The sequence below is a fragment of the Aquarana catesbeiana genome, linkage group LG03 (genome assembly GCF_042186555.1).
Source record: "Aquarana catesbeiana isolate 2022-GZ linkage group LG03, ASM4218655v1, whole genome shotgun sequence".
NCBI lineage: Eukaryota > Metazoa > Chordata > Amphibia > Anura > Ranidae > Aquarana > Aquarana catesbeiana.
In genome coordinates this window covers 436,576,707-436,601,392 of record NC_133326.1, presented here as the reverse complement: position 1 = coordinate 436,601,392, position 24,686 = coordinate 436,576,707, and the positions used below count along the sequence as shown (strand labels likewise).

General features: G+C 47.3%; 1 protein-coding gene across 1 annotated transcript in view; it reads left to right on the top strand.

Annotated features, from left to right (window-relative positions):
• The first annotated feature begins 1,246 nt into the window (after positions 1 to 1,246).
• Positions 1,247 to 24,686, top strand: part of CDKN2AIPNL (CDKN2A interacting protein N-terminal like) — a 62,788-nt gene continuing 39,348 nt past the window's right edge. Inside the window, exons 1-2 of the mRNA XM_073620791.1 lie at positions 1,247 to 1,407; positions 2,990 to 3,089. Coding sequence (XP_073476892.1) covers positions 1,292 to 1,407; positions 2,990 to 3,089 — 216 coding nt within the window. The 5' untranslated portion in view covers positions 1,247 to 1,291. The remainder of the gene's footprint in view (positions 1,408 to 2,989; positions 3,090 to 24,686) is intronic.

Below are 24,686 nucleotides of genomic sequence, written 5' to 3'. Positions count from 1 at the left end.
AAAGAATTTAACTTTGAAGACTATTTTTCTGGTCGCAATTACTTCAGCAAGAAGGATTAGTGAACTGCACGCCCTATCAGTAAGACCCCTTTCACACTGGGGCGGTTTGCAGGCGGTATTGCGCTAAAAATACCGCCTGCAAACCGCCCCTAAACAACCTCCGCTGTTTGTTCAGTGTGAAAGCCCAAGGGCTTTCACACTGAAGCGGTGCGCTGGCAGGACGGTGAAAAAAGTCCTGCAAACCGCTTCTTTGGAGCGGTGTATTCACCGCTCCTAAACCGCTCCTGCCCATTGAAATCAATGGGACAGCGCGGCTATACCGCAGCAATACCGCGGCTATAGCCGCGCTGTACAAGTGATTTTAACCCTTTTTCGGCCGCCAGCGGGGGTTAAAACCGCACCGCTAGCGGCCGAATACAGCTGCAAGAACGACGGTACAGCAGCGCTAAAAATAGCGCTGTTGTACCGCCGACGTCCCCACTGCCCCAGTGTGAAAGGGGCCTAAAGGAGCCTTTTTTGTCAGTTTTTCCTGATAGAGTTGTCCTTAAAGTAGACCCAGGGTTTTTGCCAAAAGTGGCAAGCTTTAGTAACAGGTCTCAGGAGATTACTCTACCAACCTTTTGTGCTAACCCATCGGGTGCAAAGGAAGAGCAGTTTCACAATTTGGACGTAAGACGTATCCTATTACATTATTTGGAAGTAACAGGAGGGTTTAGAGTTTCAGATTCATTATTTGTTCTTTTTTCTGGAAACAAAAAAGGCCAACAAGCATCGAAAGCATCATTGGCTAGATGGCTTAAGACAGCTATTTCTGTAGCCTATTCTTAAATGGGTTTATCTTCCCCGCTGGGAATTAGGGCTCATTCAACGAGAGCCCAGGCCACTACATGGGCAGAAAGAGCTGGTGCCACCCCAGATCAGATTTGTAAGGCGGCTACGTGGTCAAGCTACTTAACGTTTGTCCGTCATTACAGACTGGATCTATCAGCAGGGGATCAGGCTTTTGGCAGAAAGGTTCTGCAGGCTGTGGTCCCTCCCTAGGGGGGTAAGTATTATCCTCTCAAGTGCTGTCCTGAAAGACGATAAGGGAAAATTCAAGTTAGACTTACCGGTAACTTGTTTTCCATGAGTCTTTCAGGACAGCAGCATCCCGCCCTATTGTTTTTTTATATATATATATATATATATATATATATATATATATATATATATATATATATATACTGTGACTGATCATATCTCGATTTATGTGTTCCAGTTTGGGGCCAGAGGTTCTCTACTACTACTGACAATGTGTGGAAAGGAGCCTCCTTTTAAAGTTTGGTGGAAGAGGTGTTTCCTGTTTGCAAGGGGAGGAGTCACTCTCTCAAGTGCTGTCCTGAAAGACTCATGGAAAACAAGTTACCGGTAAGTCTAACTTGAATTTTCTTTATTTTTATATTTATTAAAAAAAAAAAAAAAAAACATCCCTTGTGACAGTAATAGGTGGTGACAGGTACTCTTTATGGACTTTATGGATCGGGGTCCCTCCTTTTGCACTTCAAAGTATTCAGATCGCCGTTTTCGGCGTTTCTGAATACTGTATTTTTTTCTTTAAAACCGGCGCCATTGGCAACCGAGTAAACGAGAAGTGACATCATGACGTCGCTTCCGTGTTTACTATTAGGAGGCAGGAATGAAGCCGCTTAAGGCTTCGTTCCAGACTGTCACTAGCCGCCGGAGGCGGTGGATTGGTGATCGGGCCTCCCGGTGGATCGGGAGGCCCGGTAAGAGCGACGGGAGGGGAGCACGTCCCCTCCTGCTCCTCCAGTATAACAGCCGAGCGGCTTTTAGCGGCATTGGTTGTTATACCTGGAAAGCCAATCGCCGCCTCTATAAAAAACTGTACCGGGATGATGCCTGCAGCTGCGGGCATCATCCCGGTATAACCCCCGAAAGCCGAGTATGCTCGGCGGAAGGGGTTAAAGGTGACGGCTCAGATGCATAAAAACAGATTTTTTTTGTTTGTGTTGCCTGACGGTCCTAAAGAGGACAGGCAGCATCGGAATCTACGATCTCTAGGTGGTTTGTGTCAAGTGATTGTTCAAGCTTTTGGCTTAAAAGGAGAGGATTCTTCCTTTTTAATTTTAAAGGCACTCCGCTAGGGCTGTTAGTGCTTCTTGGGCAGTGCATCACCAAGCCTCCATGGCTCAGATCTGCAAGGTCGCAACTTTGTCTTTAATCCATATATTTACCAGATTATATCAAGTAGATGTAAAAGATCATGAGGCTATGGCCTTTGGGCGCAGTGTACTGCAGGCTGCGGTATATGTGCTCTAGTCTCTTCGTGCCCTACTATTGTTGTGTCTCCCTCCCTTCAGTTGGCATTGCTTTGGGACATCCCATATAGTAACAACTGTGGCTCTGTTTCCCCTGATGTATGAAAAGAAAGCAGGATTTTTAAAAACAGCTTACCTGTAAAATCCTTTTCTTTGAAGTACATCAGGAGACACAGAAGTCCCTCCCTTCTTTGATATACACCTATATTGCTTTGCTACAAAACTGAGGTACTCCCACCAGTGGGAGGGGTTATATAGGGAGTGCACTTTTTAATTTGGGGCGTCCATCACCTGAAGGTGGCCTATAACTCATATAGTAACTGCTATGGCTCTGTGTCCCCTGATGTACTCCAAAGAAAAGGATTTTACAGGTAAGCTGTTTTTGAAAAATCTTGTTTTTAGATTCACCTTCAACAATGTAGTGCAAGGGCTGTACAGGTAGTATATGTGCTGTGGGCGGTCCTAAAGTAATATGTTGGCTAAGGTTGGCCATACATTATACAATTTTCTTATTCAATTTCATTTTAGATTTACCTTCAACTATGTAGTGTAAGGGCCTGCCTGGAGCTTTAGAGGAGGAAGAAAAAAAGTTTGCTTACTGTAATGATCTGTTCACTCTAAACTATATGTAAGCTGGTATACTGATGTATTAAATCGTCATCATTTTACAGATACAGTGATGAACTTTTGGGAAGAGTTTTTGATATGGCAAATGATATTCACATCGAAGATGCTCCACATTTCACCACCAGGGATGAAATAATGAAACGGGTATGTTTTTTCTAAATTTGTATCAGTTATGATTTACACTAAAATGTTTAGGGTGGGTGACTATAAATATATATTGTTTTTCTTCCTCCCACTTCATACTTCAGCATCTTTTAGCTAGGCTTTTTCTGTAGACTGGTGCATACTGCTCTTTAGTAGCTGGACCAAAGTTTAAGCAGAGCTAAACTAAAAAAGAAAAATGCAGCATGTGTTTTACTGCAGAAGAGATATACTTTGTATCTTCTGCAATAAAACAAACGTATCTGCCTTACCTACCTACCAGTCATCTTTAGAAGCACAGCTCAGTGTACATTCTCGACACACCTCTGTGCAGGAATGAATGAACTCTTGGGTGCATGTGTGGGAATTGCATAATTTCAACTTCTGCCAATCAAGATGGCAGAAGATTCCAAACGTAGAGGAAGGTGAGTTCAGTTTTTTAACTGCTTCCCGCCCCGCCATTGTAAAATGATATTGTCTACAATTGTGTTGCTAGCTGTGATTGGTCACAGTGATCACATGGTACAGACAGGGCCAATTACATTTGTATCGTGATTAGCTGTGGCCAATCACAGCTAATCACAATAATACAGTGTCTACACACTGTCATTTAGTGGAAATGTTTTAATTATAGCAGTGATCATAGTATGTGTAAAAAAAAAAAAAAAAAAAAAAAAAAAAAGGGGGGGGGGGAGTGAAATTTTTTTTTTTTTCCACTCTCCAAAAAATAACTTTAAAAAAACGTGCCATGCCTCTTACTAAATACCTCAGACTGTTTACTTTCCAAAAAGGTAATTTGGAGGATATTTGTACTGCCCTGGTGTGTTTGGGTCTCAAGAAATGAGATGGGCTGTCAGTACATCATGATTGAGGGTGAGTTTACACCACAGCACAGAGCAGCTCACGGCAGGGGTCCGGTGCGTCCAAATTCACCCTTTCAGCCTGAATTTTTTGGCTGAATTCAGACCTGAAACTGACCAGAGGACACAGGACCCCTGTACAATTTGCTCCGGAGATGTGGAGTATGTGTAGATATAGATATAGATAGATATAGATAGATATAGATAGATATAGTGTGTATGTACCGTATTTATCGGCGTATTACACCCAATTTTTTTATTTTTTATTTTTTTCCCCTTAAAATCAGGGGAAAATAGTGGGTGCGTGTTATACACCGAACCGCTGCCTCGTAGGGGAAGGAGGGAACGAGCGCCGCCTAAATAGACAGAGCCGAGTGTACTCTGTACTCGGCTCAGCTCTGCTGGCAGTCACATCCAGTCCCGCCTCCTAGCATTTACGTCCTGCCATTGGACTGGTGTTGTGTCCATCATAGGAGCCGGGCCAAGGGGCGGGACTGCGAGATGAGCCGAGTACACAGGACATCTGGCGCTGTCTATCTCGACGGCGCTCGTTCCCTACTCAGCAGGCAAAAGGAAGGTTTATGTATTGTTGACAGCAGCTGGATTAATCTGCCTATTCAACTAAACACTTCACGATGCAAAGTGAAAAATTGAGTACCAGTAACAAGTTAAAACCCATCATTGATCATTCTGCAATTTTGGGCAAGGCTGCAGATGGACACTGTTGGGCAAGGCTGCAGATGGACACTGATCATTCTGCAATGATGGGCAAGGCTGCAGATGGACACTGATAAGGCTGCATTGATGGGCATTTAAAATGTATTTTTCCTTAAACTTCCCTCCTAAACTCGGGGTGCGTGTTATACGCCGATAAATACTATATAGAGATATAGCTATATCTATCACAAGTGAGTATTCCCCTCCCTCACTTTTTTGTAAATATCTTATCATGGGGCAACACTGAAGTAATCATACTTTGCTTCAATGTAAAGTAGTGAGTGTACAGCTTGTATAACAGTGTAAATTTGCTGTCCCCTCAAAATAACTCAACACACAGCTATTAATGTCTAAACCACTGGCAACAAAAGTGAGTACACCCCTAAGTGAAAATGTCCAAATTGGGCCCAAATTATCAATATTTTCTGTGGCCACCATTATTTTCCAGCACTGCCTTGGGCATGGAGTTCACCAGAGCTTCACAGGTTGTCACTGGAGTCCTCTTCCACTCCTCCATGATGACATCACGGAGCTGATGGATGTTAGAGACCTTATGCTCCTCCACCTTCCGTTTGAGGATGCACCACAGATGTTCAATAGGATTTAGGTCTGAAGACATGCTTGGCCAGTCCATCACCTTTACCCTCAGCTTCTTTAGCAAGGCAGTGGTCGTCTTGGAGGTGTGTTTGGGGTCCTTATCATATTGGAATACTGCCCTGCAGCCCAATCTCCGAAGGGAGGGGATCATGCTCTGCTTCAGTATGTCACAGTACATGTTGGCATTCATGGTTCCCTCAAACTGTAGCTGCCGGCAGAATGAGTGCCAGCAGCACTCATGCAGCCCTCGTGCAGCCCCAGACCATGACAATCCCACCACCATGCTTGACTGTAGGCAAGCCACACTTGTCTTTGTACTCCTCACCTGGTTGCCGCCCCACACGCTTGACACCCTTTGAACCAAATACGTTTACCTTGGTCTCATCAGACCACAGGACATGGTTTCAGTAATCCATGTCCTTAGTCTGCTTGTCTTCAGCAAACTGTTTGCAGGCTTTCTTGTGCATCGTCTTTAGAAAAGGCTTCCTTCTGGGACGACAGCCACGCAGACCGATATGATGCATTGTGAGGCGTATGGTCTGAGCACTGACAGGCTGACTCCACCCCTTCAACCTCTGCTGGCAGCACTCGAAGGTCTATTTCCCAAAGACAACCTCTGGATATGATGCTAAGCATGTGCCCTCAACTTCTTTGGTCGACTATGGCGAGGCCTGTTGAGTGGAACCTGTCCTGTTAAACTGTTGTATGGTCTTGGCCACCATGCTGCAGCTCAGTTTTAGGGTCTTGCCAATCTTCTTCTAGCCTAGGCCAGTGATAGTGAACCTCTGCACCCCAGATGTTTTGGAACTACATTTCCCATGATGCTCATGCACTCTGCAGTGTAGTTAAGCATCGTGTGTGTGTGTGCTTTTTTTAAATTATCGATGCTCCCTGCTGAAACCACTGCTTGTGGAAGAGGATTCCACATCCTTACCGCTCTTACAGTAAAGAACCCTGTACGCAGTTTAAGGTTAAACCAAGATGTGTAGGCGGGGGGGGCGTGACCGAATGAGGCCGCGAGTGTGAGAGCAGCGTCCTCTCACCTCCTATCTCCTACTCATCCTGTAGACTTGTGCTTCAGTGTTTTTAGATGAAGGACTGAGACCAGGACTGAGACCGAGCAACGGGCTTTGCTGTGGACCGTCGGTGAGAGCGGCAGCAGGAATAGCCAGACGCGGACTAGTGAAGCAGTGTGGGCTGGTGGCTGTGGTGTGTGAGACTGCAGCCAACCTCCCCCTGGAGCTGGGGTTCTCGGAATGTGTGTGTTTGAGCTTTATAATGCTTTGTAATGGACTTTGCCTGCCTTGCTTTGCCCCCCCCCCCCCTTTTTTTTTTTTTTTTCCCTCCCCTTTGAGCCAGGATAGATCCAATCCCCCGGTATAGCCCCATCTAGGGATAATACAGACAAGTAGTGGCATAGAAATAGTCGCATATTATGGTACTACTCATCTGCTTATAACAGCATGCCATCGCAGCGTACTACAAAGGCAAGTCAAGCAACCGCAAAACTAAAAAGTTATGCGCATAATCCAAGCCAGGCAGTGGACCAGAACCCCCCCCCCCCCCCCCCCAAAAAAAAAAAAACACCCTACAGAGTCAACAGGCACAAACCAACCGGCAGGCTGGGGCTGCAGGGGTAAGAAAAAGTTAAGGACAGAGCCATGTACCAGTGCCAACGGAGGTGAGCGAGCTGGGGGGGAGGCTCCAGGGACAGGAGGTTGAAGAGACCCTAGGGTTACCGCCTGGGATTGGAGCCTCAGGGGATCCTGAGCCATCACTGAAAGAGGTCCTGCGGGCAGTTAATTCCTGCAGAGATTCCCTGAATGAAATGACTGTCCAACTTAGAACAATTCAGGAAGAGCTTTCCTTTGTCAGGCACGACTTACAAAAGGTCCAGGAGAGGACTACTGCCCTGGATGGGAGAGTGGGCTTGGTGGGAGATAATAGCTATAAGAGAGCAGATGATCAAACCAGAGAGTAAAATGGATCAAATGGAAAAGAGGATGAGGAGAAAGAACGTACGGATAGTGGGGCTTCCTGAGCATAGTGAGGGTGCAGACCCCACTGCTTTCCTGGAAAAGTGGTTTAGAGATACATTTGGGCAGGAGTCCTTTACACCATTTTTTGCAATAGAGAGAGCACACAGGGTCCCCACTAGGCCCCCTCAACCTGGAGCTCCCCCGAGGTCTTTATTGGCAAAAATGCTCTACTACAAGGATAAAGTGACTATAATACACAGAGCTAAAGAAATGGGCAATATATTGTACAACGGCACTAGGGTATCTATATACCCAGATTTTTCATCTGACCATCAAAAGCAGAGAGCTAGGTTTGGGGGAAGTAAGCAACCCATAAGGAGAGATTATAGAACAGGACTGCTCTACCTGGGAAATTGAGATAACACGACTGAATACAAGTTATAATATAACACTAATATAACCTTAGGGAGAAGGAGGAAGAGAGAAGTGACTTATAATATGGTTCTCTTCTTCCTTTTTTTTTTTTTTTTTTTTTTTTTTTTTTTTCCCTCTCTTCCTCTTGTTTTTATTTAACTTTTACGCACGAAGGAGATGGGGGGTGGGGGTGTGGTGTATAGAAGGAGGAGAACAAAAAGCATGGTACCCACTTTTTTTTTAAGGGGTACAGCAAAGTGTTTTCTTCAACTGCAAGTTGTATTTGTTTCTTTTTTTTTTGTGAGGGAGGGTTAGGGAAGCGGATGGGACGAAATCAAAAAGAATCAGAATAACAACATTCAAAATGAGGTATGTATAGGTAGTTCACAATAGAAGGCCCCTATCCAAACCTAGTAAGGTGATGAGAGCGGAATATAGGAGAAGTGGATGGTATGATTGGACTGTTTGGTATGTAAGTTTTGGTATGTATGCAAGGTTTAGGGAAGAATGTAAGAAGCACATTAAAATGAAAAAAAATTAATGTTTTCTATAAATTGCACTTGATCACTGAGATATCACAGGCAAAAAGCACGAATAAGAATTGGCACGAGTTAATGAGAAAAAAGAAATCACACAATGTCAGTAGAAAATTTGAACACTAATGAATAAAAGTACACGGACAAAAAAAAAATCACTTATGCTATGCTCTTGGAATGTTAGAGGCCTGGGAGACCCAGGGAAATAAGCTGCAGTCCTGTCAATGGCAAAAATATATGGGGCCACACTTCTGTGCCTGCAGGAGACATATCTCCATACCTCATTTGGGGTGGGGAGATTTTTGCTCACAGTTCCACTCGGTTTATACCTCTTTTTCCAGAGGAGTGAGTATCTTGATCAAGTCAGGGGTAGCGTTTAACTGTATGCAAAGTAGGATTGATGAATCAGGGCGTTACTTTTTTTTATACTGCAAGATAGAGAATAGAACATACGTATTGGCTAATGTGTATATACCATCCCCCTTTAATACTACGGTCCTGCTTAACTTGGTGGAGTTTGTGTTGGATACGCCGGTGGTCCTGGTGATAGTCATGGGGTACTTTAATATGGTCATGGACTAGAAAATAGGTTCCCACATGGGGCACAATGGGGAGGAACAACGGAAGACCGGCTGTCCCATTTTTTTGGGAGAAATGGGTTTGAAGGACATATGGAGAATACGGAACCCTAAGTCCCGGCGATACTCGTGCTTCTCCAGGACACACTCCACATTATCGAGGATTGATTTAATTCTGGGGAATGATGAGGCGATCCCTATAGTAAAAAATTTAAGCTATATGCTAAGAGGTTTTTCGGATCATTCCCCGATGACAGCCTCAATAGAAATTGGGGAGGGGGACCATTTGCGGGAGTGGAGAATAAGTCCATCTTGGATGGAACTTATGGAAGAACCACAGGAGCTATTGATGGCCCTAAGGGAATACGTTGAGCTGAATACAGGTACCGCCTCGGAGGTTTGGGATACACTGAAGACTTTCCTCCGAGGCTTAATGATACAACAAGTGTCAAAAATCAAAAAACAATCTAGGGATGGGGAAAAACTGGCAGGAGAAAGAGCGACACTAACAGAAGAACAATATATTAATGACCCGACACCTGGGAAGCTCAGGGCATGGATAGAGACACAACAGAACTATCACTTAATAATGTCAAGCAGAATAAACAGATCTTCCAAAAACAAATCGCTTTTAGTGAGGGGGAAAGCGTAGGATGGATGTTGGCCCAGTTGGTCAGAACAAATTCACCCTCATCAGTGGTGCCAGTGATTACCACCAGTGAGGGCAGGACTTTCTCACACACTCCAAAGATAGTGGACAGGTTTAGAGAGTATTACGAGGACCTATATAGTTCCAGGCAGGAGGAAATGGGGGAAGAAATGGACAATTTTTTTTTTTTTTGAGATTTGACGATCCCCTGTCTTTCTGCGGAAGATAAGACTGCACTTGACAGGCCTATAACACTGGAGGAAATACAGCGGATCATGCAGGAAATGGTGGGACTGAAGTCCCCAGGTCCAGATGGTTTGCCGGTCGAGACTTACCAGCATTTTGGAAGGGTGTTGCTTCCTGAGTTGAGGGTTCTAAATTGGTCAGCGATGAGGGGGTGGGGGGAGACTTCCCCTCATCTATGGTGGAATCCACACTAATAGTGATACCTAAGGAAGGTAAAGATCCACTTAACCCTGCTTCATACAGACCTATTTCTTCGCTAAACTCAGACACATAGATTCGCCCAAAGGTCTTGGCGGCTAGATTAAGTAAAGTTATACAGAAACTCGTCCATCCTGATCAATCAGGATTTGTACCCGGCAGGTCCACTAGTACAAACATAAGATGGGTATACTTGATCCTTCAGGTTCCAACGGACGAGGAGGGACGAAGGGCCATTCTTTCTCTGGACGCCGCCGAGGCCTTTGAAAGTTTAGAATGGAAATATCTCTGGGGAGTCCTAAAAGTATTTCAGCTCTGGCCAATTTTTACTAAATGGGTAAAGATGCTGTATAAAGCACCCGAGCTGAAAGTAATGGTGAATAATGAGCACTCTGACAAGTTTCGACTGATGAGGGAGATGAGACAGGGGTGCCCTTTGTCCCCCTTTCTCTTTGCCCTTGCGATCGAACCCTTGGCTATATCCCTTAGGTCCTCCCCAGGGATAAAGGGGTATAAAAGAGGGGAGGTGGAAGAAAATGTTATTATACGCGGATTATCTCCTTTTATTACTTTGAGATACACAAAACTCATTAAAAAAAACTATGAGAAAAATCAAACTTTGGCTGACTCTCCGGACTTAGGATAAATTGGGAGAAATCTACTCTTCTGCCAGTTGACCCCCTAGATAGATCCTTGCCTCAAGAGGCTGCACAGATACAAACAGCGAATCAAATAAAATATCTCGGTATAAATATCTGCAGAGACCCCAAACAATTGATTGTGGATAATCTTGTCCCATTATTAACCAAATTTAAGGGGAAAATTAAAATTTGGAAAAAACTCCTATCTGCAGCAGGTCGCTGCAAATTAATTAAAATGATACTACCACAGCTGTTGTACGTACTGCGTAACTCCCCAGTATGGATTTATAAAAAGTGGTTCCAAAAGGTAGACACTTTATTTAGAGAATTAATCTGGAAGGGGGTTCAGCAAGAATTAGCTTAAACACTTTACAACTCCCAAATCGGGAGGAAGGAGTTGCCCTTCCAAATCCCTTTAGCTATTTTCTGGCGTCGCAGCTCCAACATATGGGCAGATGTGAATCCGAGGGAGGACGAGAGAGGAAGATGCTCCTACAAAACACTCCGCATAATTCGCTGGTCGAAACATTGGAGGCAGGGTCTTTTTTGCATGGGCTACCTACCCTAGAGTTAATGACGAGAGTCTGGGAAGCAGCAAAAAAGACTCTGGGATATAGAGGATTTACAGAATATTCCCCCCTATGGGAAAATAGTAAGCTGGGCGAGGTGCAGGAATTGAAGACAATTAGGGAATGGGAAAGACGAGGAATAAAGTACATCACCCAGCTCTACCAAGATGGAAATTTAAAATTCTTCCAGGAATTGAGAGAACAATTTGCAATTCCGAACAAATCCTTTTTTTAGATACCTGCAGGTTAGGCATGCAATGGCAGAACAGTTTAGAGGGCGGATACTAGAATGGAATAAGATACCTGTGTTACAGAAAGTTACTACAGCAAAAACATCGAAAGGCTTATTATCACAAGTCTATCCAAGTATATATAAAGGGAGTCGGGAAGGAATAGAAAATCGGTCTTTTAAGGAGAAATGGGAAAGAGATGTGGGAAGTTTAACTGAAGCACAATGGGAAAGAATTCTGGAACTTACCCCATTGGTGTTGCTCTCCCCGCCCCAGAGGATGTCGCACTTATTCTTATTATACAGAGCCTACTACACTCCGCAGAAGCTCTTTCGGTTCGGCCGTAGACAGGATGCTACCTGCCCTAGGCAGAGGTGGATCAGATCCATATGTTTTAGAGATGCCCGAGGCTATTCCGATACTGGAGGGAGGTAGTGGGTATTATAGGCCAGGTATTTGAAGTCGCTATAGACATGGAACCCATGCCATGTGTGCTGGGGTGGATAGAGGGAGAAGGTAAACTAGGAAATGCTCAATTAGCAATCTTGAGATGCCTATTCCAGGCAAGGAAAATGATTGCTCAAAAATGGCAATCTACCATACCTTCATATAAAAAAATATAGTCAAAGGGACGATGAATCAGAAAGAGGAAAAAAGAAAGGTAAACGGTTACAAGACGACTGGAAAGAAAAGTGCTGGGTGAAAGGTGAACGAAAGGAGTGGAAGCGAGATTATGTTGGCTTGGTGATGTATGAGTTAGGGAAGGAAGGGACATACAGAGCTGAACGAAGTTACCTAAGAGAGGGGAGTCTGTATCGCCCTCGTTTTTTTTCAAAATCTTAGATGTATGTTTTTCTCTTTTTGTAAAATGGATGTTTTACAGATATTTACAGATTTTAAAGATATTAAAAAAAAAAGAAAAAGGTTAAACCGCTTTGATTCTAATTTTAGTGAATGGCCGCAAGTCTTTTTAAATGCCCTATCGCGGAAAAGTTTTATCCCTATTGTGGGGTCACCAGTACGGTATTTGTACATTGAAATCATATCCCCTCAAGCATCTCTCTTCTCTAGAGAGAATAAGTTCAGTGCTAGTAATATTTTCTCATAACCAAGATCCTCAGTCCCTTTATTAGCTTTGTTGCCCTTCTCTGGACTCTCTCTCCAGTTCCAGCACATCCTTCCTGAAGGCTAGAGCCCAGACCTGGACGGCATACTCCAGGTGCAGTCTGGAGTATGGACTATCGTTTTATCTCCTGGAGTTGATTCCCTTGTTAATGCATGCCAATATTCTATTGGCTTTGCTTGCAGCAGCTTGGCATTGCATGCCACTGCTGAGCCTGTCATCTACTAGGGCCCCCAGGTCCTTTTTCTGTCCTAGATTCCCCCAGAGGTTCTCCCCCTAGTGAGTAGATTGAATTTGTTGTTTTGCCACCAAAATGCCTTATTTTTCATTTTTCTACATTAAACCTTGTTTGCCATGTAGTTACCCACCCCATTAATTTGTTCAGATCTTTTTGCAAGGTTTCCAGATCTTGCGGAGAAGCTATTGCCCTGCTTAACTTAGTATCGTCCGCAAATACTGAGATTGCGCTTTTTATCCCATCCTCCAGATCATTTATATATAAGTTAAATAGGATTGGTCCCAGGGCATAACCCTGGGGGACCCCACTCTCCACACCAGGCCACTCCGAGTCTCACCATTTATCACTACCCTCTGAACTAGCTTCTGTAGCCAGTTTTCAAGCCTTTGGTCCATGCCAACAGACCTTAGTTTGTACAGTAAACGTTTATGGGGAACTGTATCGAATGCCTTTACAAAATGCAGATACACCACGTCTATGGGCCTTCTTCTTTTGCTTTTATATGCTTTTTACGTTGGAGTTAAGCCACCCAGGACTTTTATGAGCTCTTTTAAATTTATTACCCATTGGGATGCACTGGCTAATACCCTTATTTAATATGCTCCTAAAGCACACCCATTTTTCCTCTGTTCTTTGTTCCTAGGATTTTTATCCCATTTAATATCTTCTAGCAAGGAGCGTAGTTTATGGAAGTTGGCTCTTTTGAAATCCAGTGTCTTTTGTATTCCTCTTGTGTGTTTCCTGTTTGTGTGATTTATACTGAAACAAATTGATCTGTGATCGCTGTTTCCTAAATTGCCCCTTATTTCCACATCTGTGATCAGGTCTGCATTGTTAGTAATCAGTAGGTCTAGTAACTAGGGATGCACCGAATGGGTTTTTTGGTGCTGAAACCGATACCAAAAAAAAATCTTCCTTGATACCGAAATCGATCCCGAAACCACACCGATACCGAAAGTGACTGTTTTTAAAAAATATTTTTATACAGGAGATGGTCAGAGACTGCAGACATGGTACAGGAGATGGTCAGAGACTGCAGACATGGTACAGGAGATCAATGCAGCCTCACAAGTGCCCATCATATGCAAGCCTGCCAGTGCCCAGCAGCCTACCAGTGCCCATCATTTGCAGCCTGCCTGTGTCTCCCCAGTGCCCAGCAGCCTACCAGTGCCCGTCATGCTGCCTGCCTGTGCCTCACCAGTGCATATAAACATACACATATAAAACACACACACATAAGTGCGCATTCACACATATAAAACACACATGCATACAAACATGTATAGACAGCCTTTTTAAAAATTGGCAGCTGTAGCTCTGTACCTTCAATCTCCATGCTGGGTACTGCACTGTAGGGGGAAGCAGAGAGCACAGCACACACTGCTAGACACCTCTCCCTTACTTTCACTTTCAGAGTAAACAGCGTGACCGAGCTCCTGCACAGCCGATTTACACATCGGCTGAGGATCCATATGCAGCCACCGCTCGGGGAGAGAGGGACATTACACAGAGACCCCACAGGCCGCCTGCAGCATGGACGAGGAGGGAGGGGAGAAGAAGAGAGTAAGGACAGGCGCTCCAGAATGACACCCCCGTGATGGGCGGCACCAAGGGCGGGGCCCCGCCCCATTTTCAGAATTCTCTTTCGGCATTTTGCAGAAAAGGCCATTTTTGGCCGATATGTTTCGGCGGCCGAAATTTCGGTGCATCCCTACTAGTAACACATTGTTTCTTGTTGGTGCATTTACCATCTGACCCATGAAATTGTCCTGCAATACATTTAGGAAATGGCGAGCCTTAGACGAATGCGTGGTTCCTTCCGCACAGTCTATGTCTGGATAATTTAATATCCCCCATTATAATGACACTTCCCCTCCCTGCCGCCATTCCAAGCTGTGATAGGAGGTCCGCCTCTCCCTCTGGTTAGGGGACCTATAGCATACTCCCAGTATTACTTTCCGCTTGGTTTCCTCCCTCTGTAGCTCTACCCATAATGTTTCCTCCTCCTCCCTTGCTCCATTAATGATGTCGTCCCTCGCATTCACTTGTACATCATTTTTTGATATACAGGCATACTCCTCCCCCTTTTTTACCCTCCCTATCTCTGAGATATAGGGAATACACTTGAATGGTTGCCAGCCAATCATGAGAGCTGTTGAACCAAGTCTCTAAAATTCACACGAAATGTAAATCCTCCTCATACAACAGCAGCTCTAGTTCTCCCATCTTGTCCAGGCTCCTGGCATTGGAATTGTGAACAAGCCTCGTAGTTTTGTCTGGACGCAAGCTATCACCTTATTGGGTGTTCTGAAGTTGCAGATCTGATTGGTTACTATACTTACCACCGGTTTAGGTACTTTAGTCAACCTACCACCAATGCCCCCCCCCCCCCAGTCGCCTAGTTTAAAAGCCCCTCTAACTTTTCGGCCATCTTCTCTCCCAGCCAATCTGCACCTTCCCTATTTAGGTGCAGTCCGTCCCTGCTAAAGAGCTGTTAACCGACTGTGAAGTCGGCCCAGTTCTTCAGGAACCCAAAGGGCAAGAACTGGCAGCTAGGGGCATCGCTCTGCTCCAACAATGCTGGTCCCTGACTGGTTTCACCAATGTCACTCAACGGGTTGTTCTTATTGGGATGTTCCAGCTCAGGGTCGGCCTCCCTGACTCTTTTTCCCCTCTACCCTTCCTGACTGTCACCCATCTACTCTGCTCTGGTGCCTGCACCTATTTGTCTCCACCCTCCTCTGTGCTGGCACCTGCCAGGTACAATCCCAACTCTCCTTTAGTATGGAGAGTCTTCTCAGTGACAGTTGCTTCCCTAGATTCAGAACCTGGGCTTTTTGGGAAACAATGTGCTTAAATTTTGCACAGCAGTATTTGCCCTCGACCGGATGATCAAGGAACCCATACATACTGCAAGATGTACACAGAGTCGAATCTCCCCACCCGCTGGGCATCGTACCTACTAATTTAATGGGGATTTAGGAATTCTGCTCTGTCAGATTTAACAACTAGCTTCCTGACAGTAATACTCAACAATACAATACACAGGTACTCACAGCACACGTGCACTCACAGCACTCAATGTAGAGCAACAATTATTTTTTTCAGATCCTCAGTTCTTTCCTTTTAGGTGCCTTGTTGAACTGCCAGTGACCAGTATGAGAGAGTGAAAGCGATCACACCAAATTTACCACACCTGCTGCCGATTCACACCTGAGACCTTGTAACACTAACGAGTCACATGACACCAGGGAGGGAAAATGGCTAATTGGGCCCAATTTGGACATTTTCACTTAGGGTTGTGTACTCCCCTTTTGTTGCCAGCAGTTTAGACATTAATAGTTGTGCGTTATTTTGAGTGGACAGCAAATTTACACTGTTAAGCTATGCACTTGCTACTTTACATTGTAGCAAAGTGTAATTTCTTCAGTGTTGTCGCATGAAAAGATATAATAAATTATTTTTTAAAATGTGAGGAGCGGGAGTGTCTCTCTCTCGCTCTCTCTCTCTCGCTCTCTCTCTCTCGCTCTCTCTCTCGCGCTCTCTCTCTCGCGCTCTCTCTCTCGCGCTCTCTCTCTCGCGCTCTCTCTCTCGCGCTCTCTCTCTCGCGCTCTCTCTCTCGCGCTCTCTCTCTCGCTCTCGCGCTCTCGCTCTCGCGCTCTCGCTCTCTCTCTCGCGCGCTCTCGCTCTCGCGCTCTCTCGCTCTCGCTCTCTCGCTCTCTCTCGCTCTCGCTCTCTCTCTCGCTCTCTCTCTCGCCCCCCCCCCCCCCCCCACACACACACACACACACACACACACTCACACTCTCACATAAGTGAGTACACCCCTTACATTGCCCTAGTGGGGAAAGGAAGGCAGGTCCCAAGAGTTCCTCTCTCACATCCTGATGGGATTCAGACCACTTTATGGAGTGATAACCCATCCATCAGGGCCTTATGGACTCGGGGGTGATGGGGGGAGAGAGGAGGAACCAGCAGTGGCTGTAGCACAGGAGGAAAATACGGGTGACGAGTCTGAATCTGCTGGCAGATGGTGGGGGAAGGGTGGAAGCCTGACTTTTTTTTTTTTTCCTCTTGTCTTCCCAGAACCCAATGGATCTGCCCAAGTAAGCACCCATAGGTCAAAGCCAGTCCCCCCCCCCCCCCCACCTCGGGCAAACTGTCAGGCAAGGAAGCCTCAACTGTCATGAAGGATTTTCTGTCGGTACAGTTAGCAATGCTCGCCACTCTCCTGTCCTTTAAGGCGGTGTTAGCGTCAAAACAGGACACAGATGCCCTTTCTTCTAGGGAAGGGGCTTCCTCCCAGGAGGGTAGGTCTGCCTGAAGCTTGGGGGGCAGCCAGAGACCTCCCTCAATTCAGGATTGGGGGAACAGGATGGTTCAGACCAAAGCTTCCTAAAGTAGGGGGAAAATTTGGAGTCAGACAGCCAGGACAGTGAGGATTCCAGGCCGGGCAGACACCTTTATGCTGTGGAAGATATGAAGGGGCTTCTCGGGGCAATTTATGCCTCTGAGGACATTCCAGAACCTCCAACACAGGTGTCATTCCCAGACAAAATGTACAGGGGGCTTTGTTATACCTGAGTCCAAAGTCCAACAGACCCTTAAGGCCATCCTAAGGGAGTGGAAAGATCTGGAGAGAGGTCTTAAAACTTAAGATATGGAAAAGGATATCCTCAAACTGGACGTGGCCCTGTCACAGGTTTCGAAGAAATCTGATTTCTGCTTCAAGGACTCAAGCAACATCAAGGACCAGATGGCTTTATAGGCTAACTGATGTTGCTAGGGAGACCAGGTCCAAAGGGCTCAATGACTCCCTGGAGATTGTTAATAAGGTGGTGGCATATCTGGCAGATGCGGCAGTTGAAACCGTCAGAACCACAGCTAAGTCAGTAGCCCTTCTCATCTTGGCAAGAAGGGCCATTTGGGTCAAGTCATAGGCGGACCACATGTCCAGATCCCGTCTTTGCGGGCACCTTGTTTTTTGGCCCGGCCTAGACCAGGTTCTTTCCCGGTCTGCGGAAAAAGGAAATAAATTCACAGTTAAGAATGGGGAAAAACGGGCAGAAAGGTGTTCTGCTATTTCTTTCGCTCATTGACGGACACAGCTCCTTAAGTTCTTGACCTTAGGTTTATAACGCCACCTTCAGGAGAGGACTAGGCAGAACATGTAAAACATGTAAAAACTGCAAGACTGCACAGCACTGCCTAGGGGGTGGTCCCTCTGGCTATAACCCCTCACCTTGCTTCCTGCAGCTCAGTTTTTTTTCTGCCTAGTGTAGGAGAAGGACCTGGCTCCCTGAGGGGACCATTGGTCCTGGGAATTTTTTTCTGCAATTTTGATCCTGTGATCTACAATCAACAGCCGGGCTGGGTGACAGGCTGGATAATATAGATCCTTGTAGTCTCCCTAGCCTGGCCATCGAGTGTGAGCAGACCCTAGCTACCCGCTGGGTCGGCCACGACATGCCTTTTCTGCTCCAGTGGCAGCCGGTGAGCTATATGCTCCGGGGCACACATATGACCGGGCTACTGCTGTCCGTGTCAGTGTGCCGTGGCCAACGGCCACCCCATACTGCTCGGGTGATGGGTCTGTGGTGGAATGCGTCCAGCAATCCCATCAGGAGGGTAAGTACGGCCCTCCCTGCCTTGGCAGGATGGAGCACCTGGGCATTCCCTGGGAGGTCGACTAGGGTGTCTCTCACTCTCCCATTCCTCTTTCCCTATCCCTCATTCCCTCCTCCCCCTGCTGGGGCCGCTGTGTGACTGGGCATGAGGTGCGGTGTATGTACTTGGCCAGGGGTCCTCCGGGGGGGGGGGGGGGGCTCCGGGCTTTGGCGGGGGGGGCTGCGCTGGCTGTTAGGATCCGTTTCTTTTTTTCTTTCCCTGTTTTTTCACCTTTACCGTGAGGTGCTTAGGCTATTTGCCATGAGGAGAGGTCGCCGCGCGGACTGCGGCAATTTTACCTAGGCCGTGGCCATTTTCCTGTAGTCTCATGCAGTGTGTATGCTGTCAGCCATTTTCTAGAAGGTTCGGCGGCCATTTTCTTGGTGATTTTTTTGCTGGGACAGCTGGTGGCCATTTTCTTGTAGCCTCAGCGTAGTTTACCACTAGTGCTGGTCCTGTGTACCTCAGAACAGCGCGGTTTTCACTTCATGACTGACACAGGGCAGAGTGGCCGGTGGCAGCACTCGGTCAGGGTGGTGAGTGCTGCGGGGGGGCCCCTCAGTCTGCAAGCAGCTAGGAGGGTGGGATTTTGTGTACCTTGCCTTAAGTCCCTAAGTTGTGGCAGGCGAATGAGGGTCAGCATGGCGTCAGAAGCTGGCGCTTCTTCCCCAGACATCCCTGCCATTGCAACCGGCTCACCTGCTCAAATACGGTGCCTATGGACACTTTGTCAGCGGTCCTGGAGACCTTTGTTGCCAGGATGGAAGCGGCGTGCGGGCTTAAGGGGGGTAAATGCCCCCTGAATCCCCCCCCACCCCTGTCTAATGGGGAGAGCTCTGATTCAGACTCTGGCCCTGCGGTGACTGGCGGCCCCTGTTCTGACGTGTCAGAGGATGCAGACCAGGACCATTCGGACAGTGAGAATGACTCTGTGGGGTTGATTTACTAAAGGCAACTAGACTGTGCACTTTGCAAAGTGCAGTTGCACTCTGCAGGTGCAATTGCTCCAGAGCTTAGTAAATGAGGTAAAGCTTCACTTTGCAAAGAACACCCAATCACATGCAAAGGAAAATAAAAAAACAGCATATTTGCTTGCACATGATTGGGTAACGGAAGTCAGCAGAGCTTCTGCTCATTTACTAAGCTCTGGAGCAACTGCTCTTTGCATAGTGCACAGTCAATTTGCCTTTAGTAAATCAACCCCCTGTGTCTGGGTTAGCGCAGGTAAAAGCACTAGTAGGAGCATGTATCACTGCGGTGCAGGACACCCTGAAGATACAGGATGCAGCAGGAACTTCGGCTGAGGTGGCGGTCCCTTTTGGGTCATGCTAAACCGGCCAGCACGCCTAAGGTGTCTCCGTACTTGACTTATTTTGATATGTTCATCTATAAGGAATGGGGAAGTCCGCAACAGGCCTTTTCAGTCCCAAGAAGAATGGTGGTGCGTTACCCCTTTTGAGGAGAGCCTCCTGAGAAAATGGACGTCTCCTCCGGTCCTTGACCCCCAGGTATCCAGGTTAAATAAAGTAACCACGATTCCAGTAGAAGGGACTCCTGCTTTCAAGGACCCTGCCGACAGGAGGGCCGAGGCAGTGGCCAGGTCCATGTTTACGGTGGTGTGGTCAGCGTTGACCTGTGCTGGCCACGGCCTTGGTGTCGCAGGCGCTTACTGATTGGGCAAGGTTGTTGCACTGTGAATTGGAGAAGCAACAGTCTTGCCCGGTCTGACAGATCAGTTGATGCATGGCCTTAAGTATGTCTGTGATGCGGCCCTGGATACGGTCCCCCTGCTCTCTAGAGCATCTGTATCAGCAGTGGTGCTACAGCGCCTGATTTGGTTGAAATGCTGGTCTGCGGACCAGGCATCTAAAAAAGCACTGGCGGATCTGCCCTTCCAAGGTGAGAGGCTATTTGGAGCTTCACTGGATGACATTATTAAGAATGTTACTGGTGGGAAGAGCAAGTTGCTCCCACAGTCCAGGAAGGGTAAGGATCCACGCCGTAGGCAAGGGCCCTCTTTTTCCGTTCAGAAGCGTTTTTTTCGCCTGCCCGGGTCGGCAGGTAAACGTTCCCAGTCCGACAAGACACCTGCTGAAAGACAAAAGCGTCCCTGATTTCGCAAGCCAAACAAGTCTGCGAACAAAAAATGTTACCGCTTGAAGATTTGCCCCCGCCCGACTCTCGGGTGGGGGGTCGCCTTCGGGAGTTTGCAGCCCGGTGGACCTCCCTACTGTACGACCAATGGGTCTGCAAACTGGTTTCATCGGGATACAAGATAGTTTCTTTCTTGTCCACCAAACAAATTTTCTCCCTCCAACCTACATCCGCGCAGCAGCAGGTACAGGACCTGCTGCTGCGCGGGGTGATAGTACCTGTACTGACACTGGAAAGGCTTCAGGGATTCTACTCCAATCTGTTTGTAGCCCCCAAAAAGGAAGGGGTACGTCCAATCCTGGACTTGAAGGCCCTCAACAGCTTTGTGAAAGTGCAAAGGTTTAGGATGGAATTAGTTAGCTCCGTGGTCGCTGCACACATCAGGGGGACTTCCTGGCGTCCTTGGATATCAAGGACGCGTACATACATGTACCCATATGCATCAGAGGTTTCTGCGATTTGCAGTCGGAAGAGCACTACCAGTTTATGGCTCTCCCTTTTGGCCTGGCGTCAGCCCCCCGAGTTTTTACCAAGGTGTTAGCTCCAATTCTGACACTGTTAAGGCAACATGGGATTGCAACCGTGGGTTACCTAGACGACCTCCTTTTGAGAGCAGCTTCCGCCTCAGAATTAAGGGAGGATGTAGCGATCACCATACAGACTCTCCGGGAATTTGGTTGGGTGCTGAACCTACAGAAGTCTGTGTTAGTGCCGACTCAACGCCTGGAATACCTGGGCTTACTGCTGGACTCCTCAGAAGCGAGAGTTTTTCTCCCTTCAGACAAGATACAGACTCTTCAAGCTGCGGTGAAGTTGTTGGTGAACCGCAGGTGGTCGTCGCTGCCTCTCTGCATGCGAGTTCTGGGCCTTATGGTAGCCACTTTCGAAGCGGTACCGTACGCTCAATTTCACACTCGAGTCCTGCAAAAGGAGATTTTGTCAAAATGGAACAAATCTCCGTTTATCCCTGGATTGTCAAATTCGGGTGAGCCAACTAGTCAGGGATTCCCTTCTCTCGTGGCTGAGGTCTCCGGCCCTTTGATCCAGGAGATCGTTCCTTCCTCTCCATTGGATGGTGATCACAACGGACGCCAGCCTGACCAGTTGGGGGGGGGGGATTTTGGGCGTACATTCAGCCCAGGGCCTCTGGTCGCGGGAAGAATCCCAGCTGGCGATCAATGTGCTCGAGCTTCAGGCGATCAGGCGGTGCCTCTCCACGTGGAGGCTACAGGGGCGTCCGGTCAGGATCTAGTCGGACAATGCCTCGGCGATGACGTATTTCAACTATCAAGGAAGAACAAGGAGCTCGGCTGCAGAACGGGAGGTTGCTCACATCCTCCAGTGGACAGATCGGCACATGCCGGCCCTGTCGGCCATATACATTCCGGGCCTAGAAATCTGGCAGGCGGACTACCTAAGTCGTCAGATGCTGGACCCAGGGGAATGGTCGTTGCATCCGGATGTATTCCGGCTCCTTTGCCTAAAATGGGGCACACCAGATGTGGACCTCTTGGCTCAATCGGAAGGTGCAGAGGTTTGTGTCCAGGACAAGAGACCCCTGGGCGGACGCGTCAGATGCGTTGGTGGCTCCATGGGGGCATTATCGGCTGATTTATGCCCCCCCCCCACTCAAACTTCTACCACGTCTGCTGCGCAGAGTGGAGGCCGAGGGGATTCCGGTGATTCTGATTGCCCCAGATTGGCCTCGATGTCCTTGGTACGCCGACCTAGTACGACTGGTGGCGGATGTTCCTTGGCAGCTGCCGATGCGAGAAGACCTTCTATCGCAAGGTCCGATACTTCATCCTGCTTTACCATCGCTGGTTTTAACGGCATGGCTGTTGAAAACCAGGTACTAAGGGACCCTGGTCTGTCAGACTTGGTAATTTCCACTATGCCGAGGGCACGGAAGTAGTCTTCCCAAAAGATTTACCATCGTACGTGGAAGGCTTACATCTCCATGTGTGAGGAGATGGGGTGGCGTCTGCGTACATACTCAGTGTCCAGGATCCTGCTATTTTTGCAGCGAGGAGTGGATCAGAAACTTGCCTTAACCGCTAAGCCACCGCCCACCGTCATATGACGGCTGGACGAGGCTTCTGTTGTTCTGGGAGGACGTCATATGACGTCCTCGCCCTCCCGAGCCACTAGGGACCCGGTGCGCGTGCCCGGCAGCCGCGATGTCCGCCGGGCACCCGCGATTGCCGGGTAACAGAGCAGGAGCGTGGATCTGTGCATGTAAACACAGATCCACGTCCTGTCAGAGAGGAGAGGAGACCGATGGCGTGTCCCTTGTACATAGGGACAGCGATCGGTCACCTCCCCCAGTCAGTCCCCTCCCCCCACAGTTAGAATCACCTCCTTAGGTCATACATTAACCCATCGAGCGCCCCCTAGTGTTAACCCCTTCCCTGCCAGTCACATTTACACAGTAATCAATGCAATTTTATAGCATTGATCGCTGTATAAATGTGAATGGTCCCAAAAATGTGTCAAAAGTGTCCGATATGTCCGCCGCAATATCGCAGTCACAATAAAAATCGCAGATCGCCGCCATTACTAGTAAAAAATAAATAATAAAAATGCTATAAATCTATCCCCTATTTTGTAGACGCTATAACTTTTGCGCAAACCAATCAATATACGCTTATCGCAATTTTTTTTTACCAAAAATATGTAGAAGAATACGTATCGGCCTAAACTGAGGAAAAAATTTGTTAAAGAAAAAAAAAAAAAAAATTGGATATTTATTATAGCAAAAAGTAAAAAATATTGTGTTTTTTCAAAATTGTCCCTCTTCTTTTGTTTATAGCGCAATAAATAAAAACCGCAGAGGTGATCAAATACCACCAAAAGAAAGCTCTATTTGTGGGGAAAAAAATGATAAAAATTTAATTAAGGTGCAGTGTAACATGACCGCGCAATTGTCATTCAAAATGCGACAGCGCTGAAAACTGAAAAATGGCTTGGGCAGGAAGGGGGTGTAAGTGCTCTGTATTGAGGTGGTTAAGCACCATAAAGGGGCAGATATCAGCCTTGGCTGTCTTTTTCCAACGTTCCCTGGCGACTCACTCATTGATGAGTACTTTTGTGCAAGGGGTTCGACATGTAGTCCCTCCGGTTCGATCTGAATCTGGTGCTATCGGCGCTTCAGAAACCGCCGTTTGAAAACATTAGGGAGATTCCCTTGTTAACCCTTTCTTAGAAAGTAGTCTTTCTGGTGGCTATTACACCTGCCAGGAGGGTTTCTGAGTTGGCGGCCTTGTCATGCAAATCTCCCTACCTGGTCATCCACAAGGATAAGGCGGTGCTACGTCCGCAGCCCTCTTTCCTTCCAAAGGTGGTTTCGGCATTCTATCTAAATGAGGACACACCCGAAAGAAGTTGCCTTACATTCCCTGGACGTGGTCCGGGCTCTATGGGTGTATTTGTCTGCTACGGCTCCCTTCTGGAAGTCAGACTCTGTTTGTCTCGGGGGGCTGGTCCGAAGAAAGGTCTGGCGGTCTTGTCGACCACCATTTCTTGATGGATCAGACAGATCGTGGTTCACGCCTATGTCTTAAAGGGGCGGGTGCCCCCTTTTCCTGTCACGGCTCATTCCATCAGGGCAGTTGGAACCTCCTGGGCTTTCCAACATCAAGCGTTTGTCTCCCAGGTGTGTAAGGCGGCGACTTGGTCGACCGTTCACACTTTCACTAAATTCTACAAAGTTGACGTAAGCGCATCTTCGGATGCTTGTTTTGGCCGCAAAGTTTTGCAGGCGGCTGTGTAAGGTTGCAAATTACAGGACTTCCGGTGGGGCGTGGCGGCGAGTAGTTCCGGCTGCTGGAACGCAGGAGGAAAAGGGTCCTTTGGCTGGGGCTTTCGTCCGGCCCTCGAGTGCGGGGACGCTGGAAGGATTAAGGCTTTAAAAAGCACAGGAGTTGGCGGCTGCTGCTGCACTGCAATGGAGGGGACAGAGCCGTCAGCTGGGATGACGGATGCAGGTGTCCAGAACCTCAGCCAGGCCTCTTGTTTATACACTCTGGGTGTGTATTGTATTTGGTTCCTTCCTTTTGGAAAGCCTGCAGATGACTGATTTAAAAGTGGATTTCTTTTAACAGTTCTCTCCCTTCTTCCTTTTTAATTTTTTTTTTTTTTTTTTTTTTCCCTCAGGGTGTTTGGTGGCAGCAGGGCCTTGCCCCTAGTAAAAGTGGGTTTTATT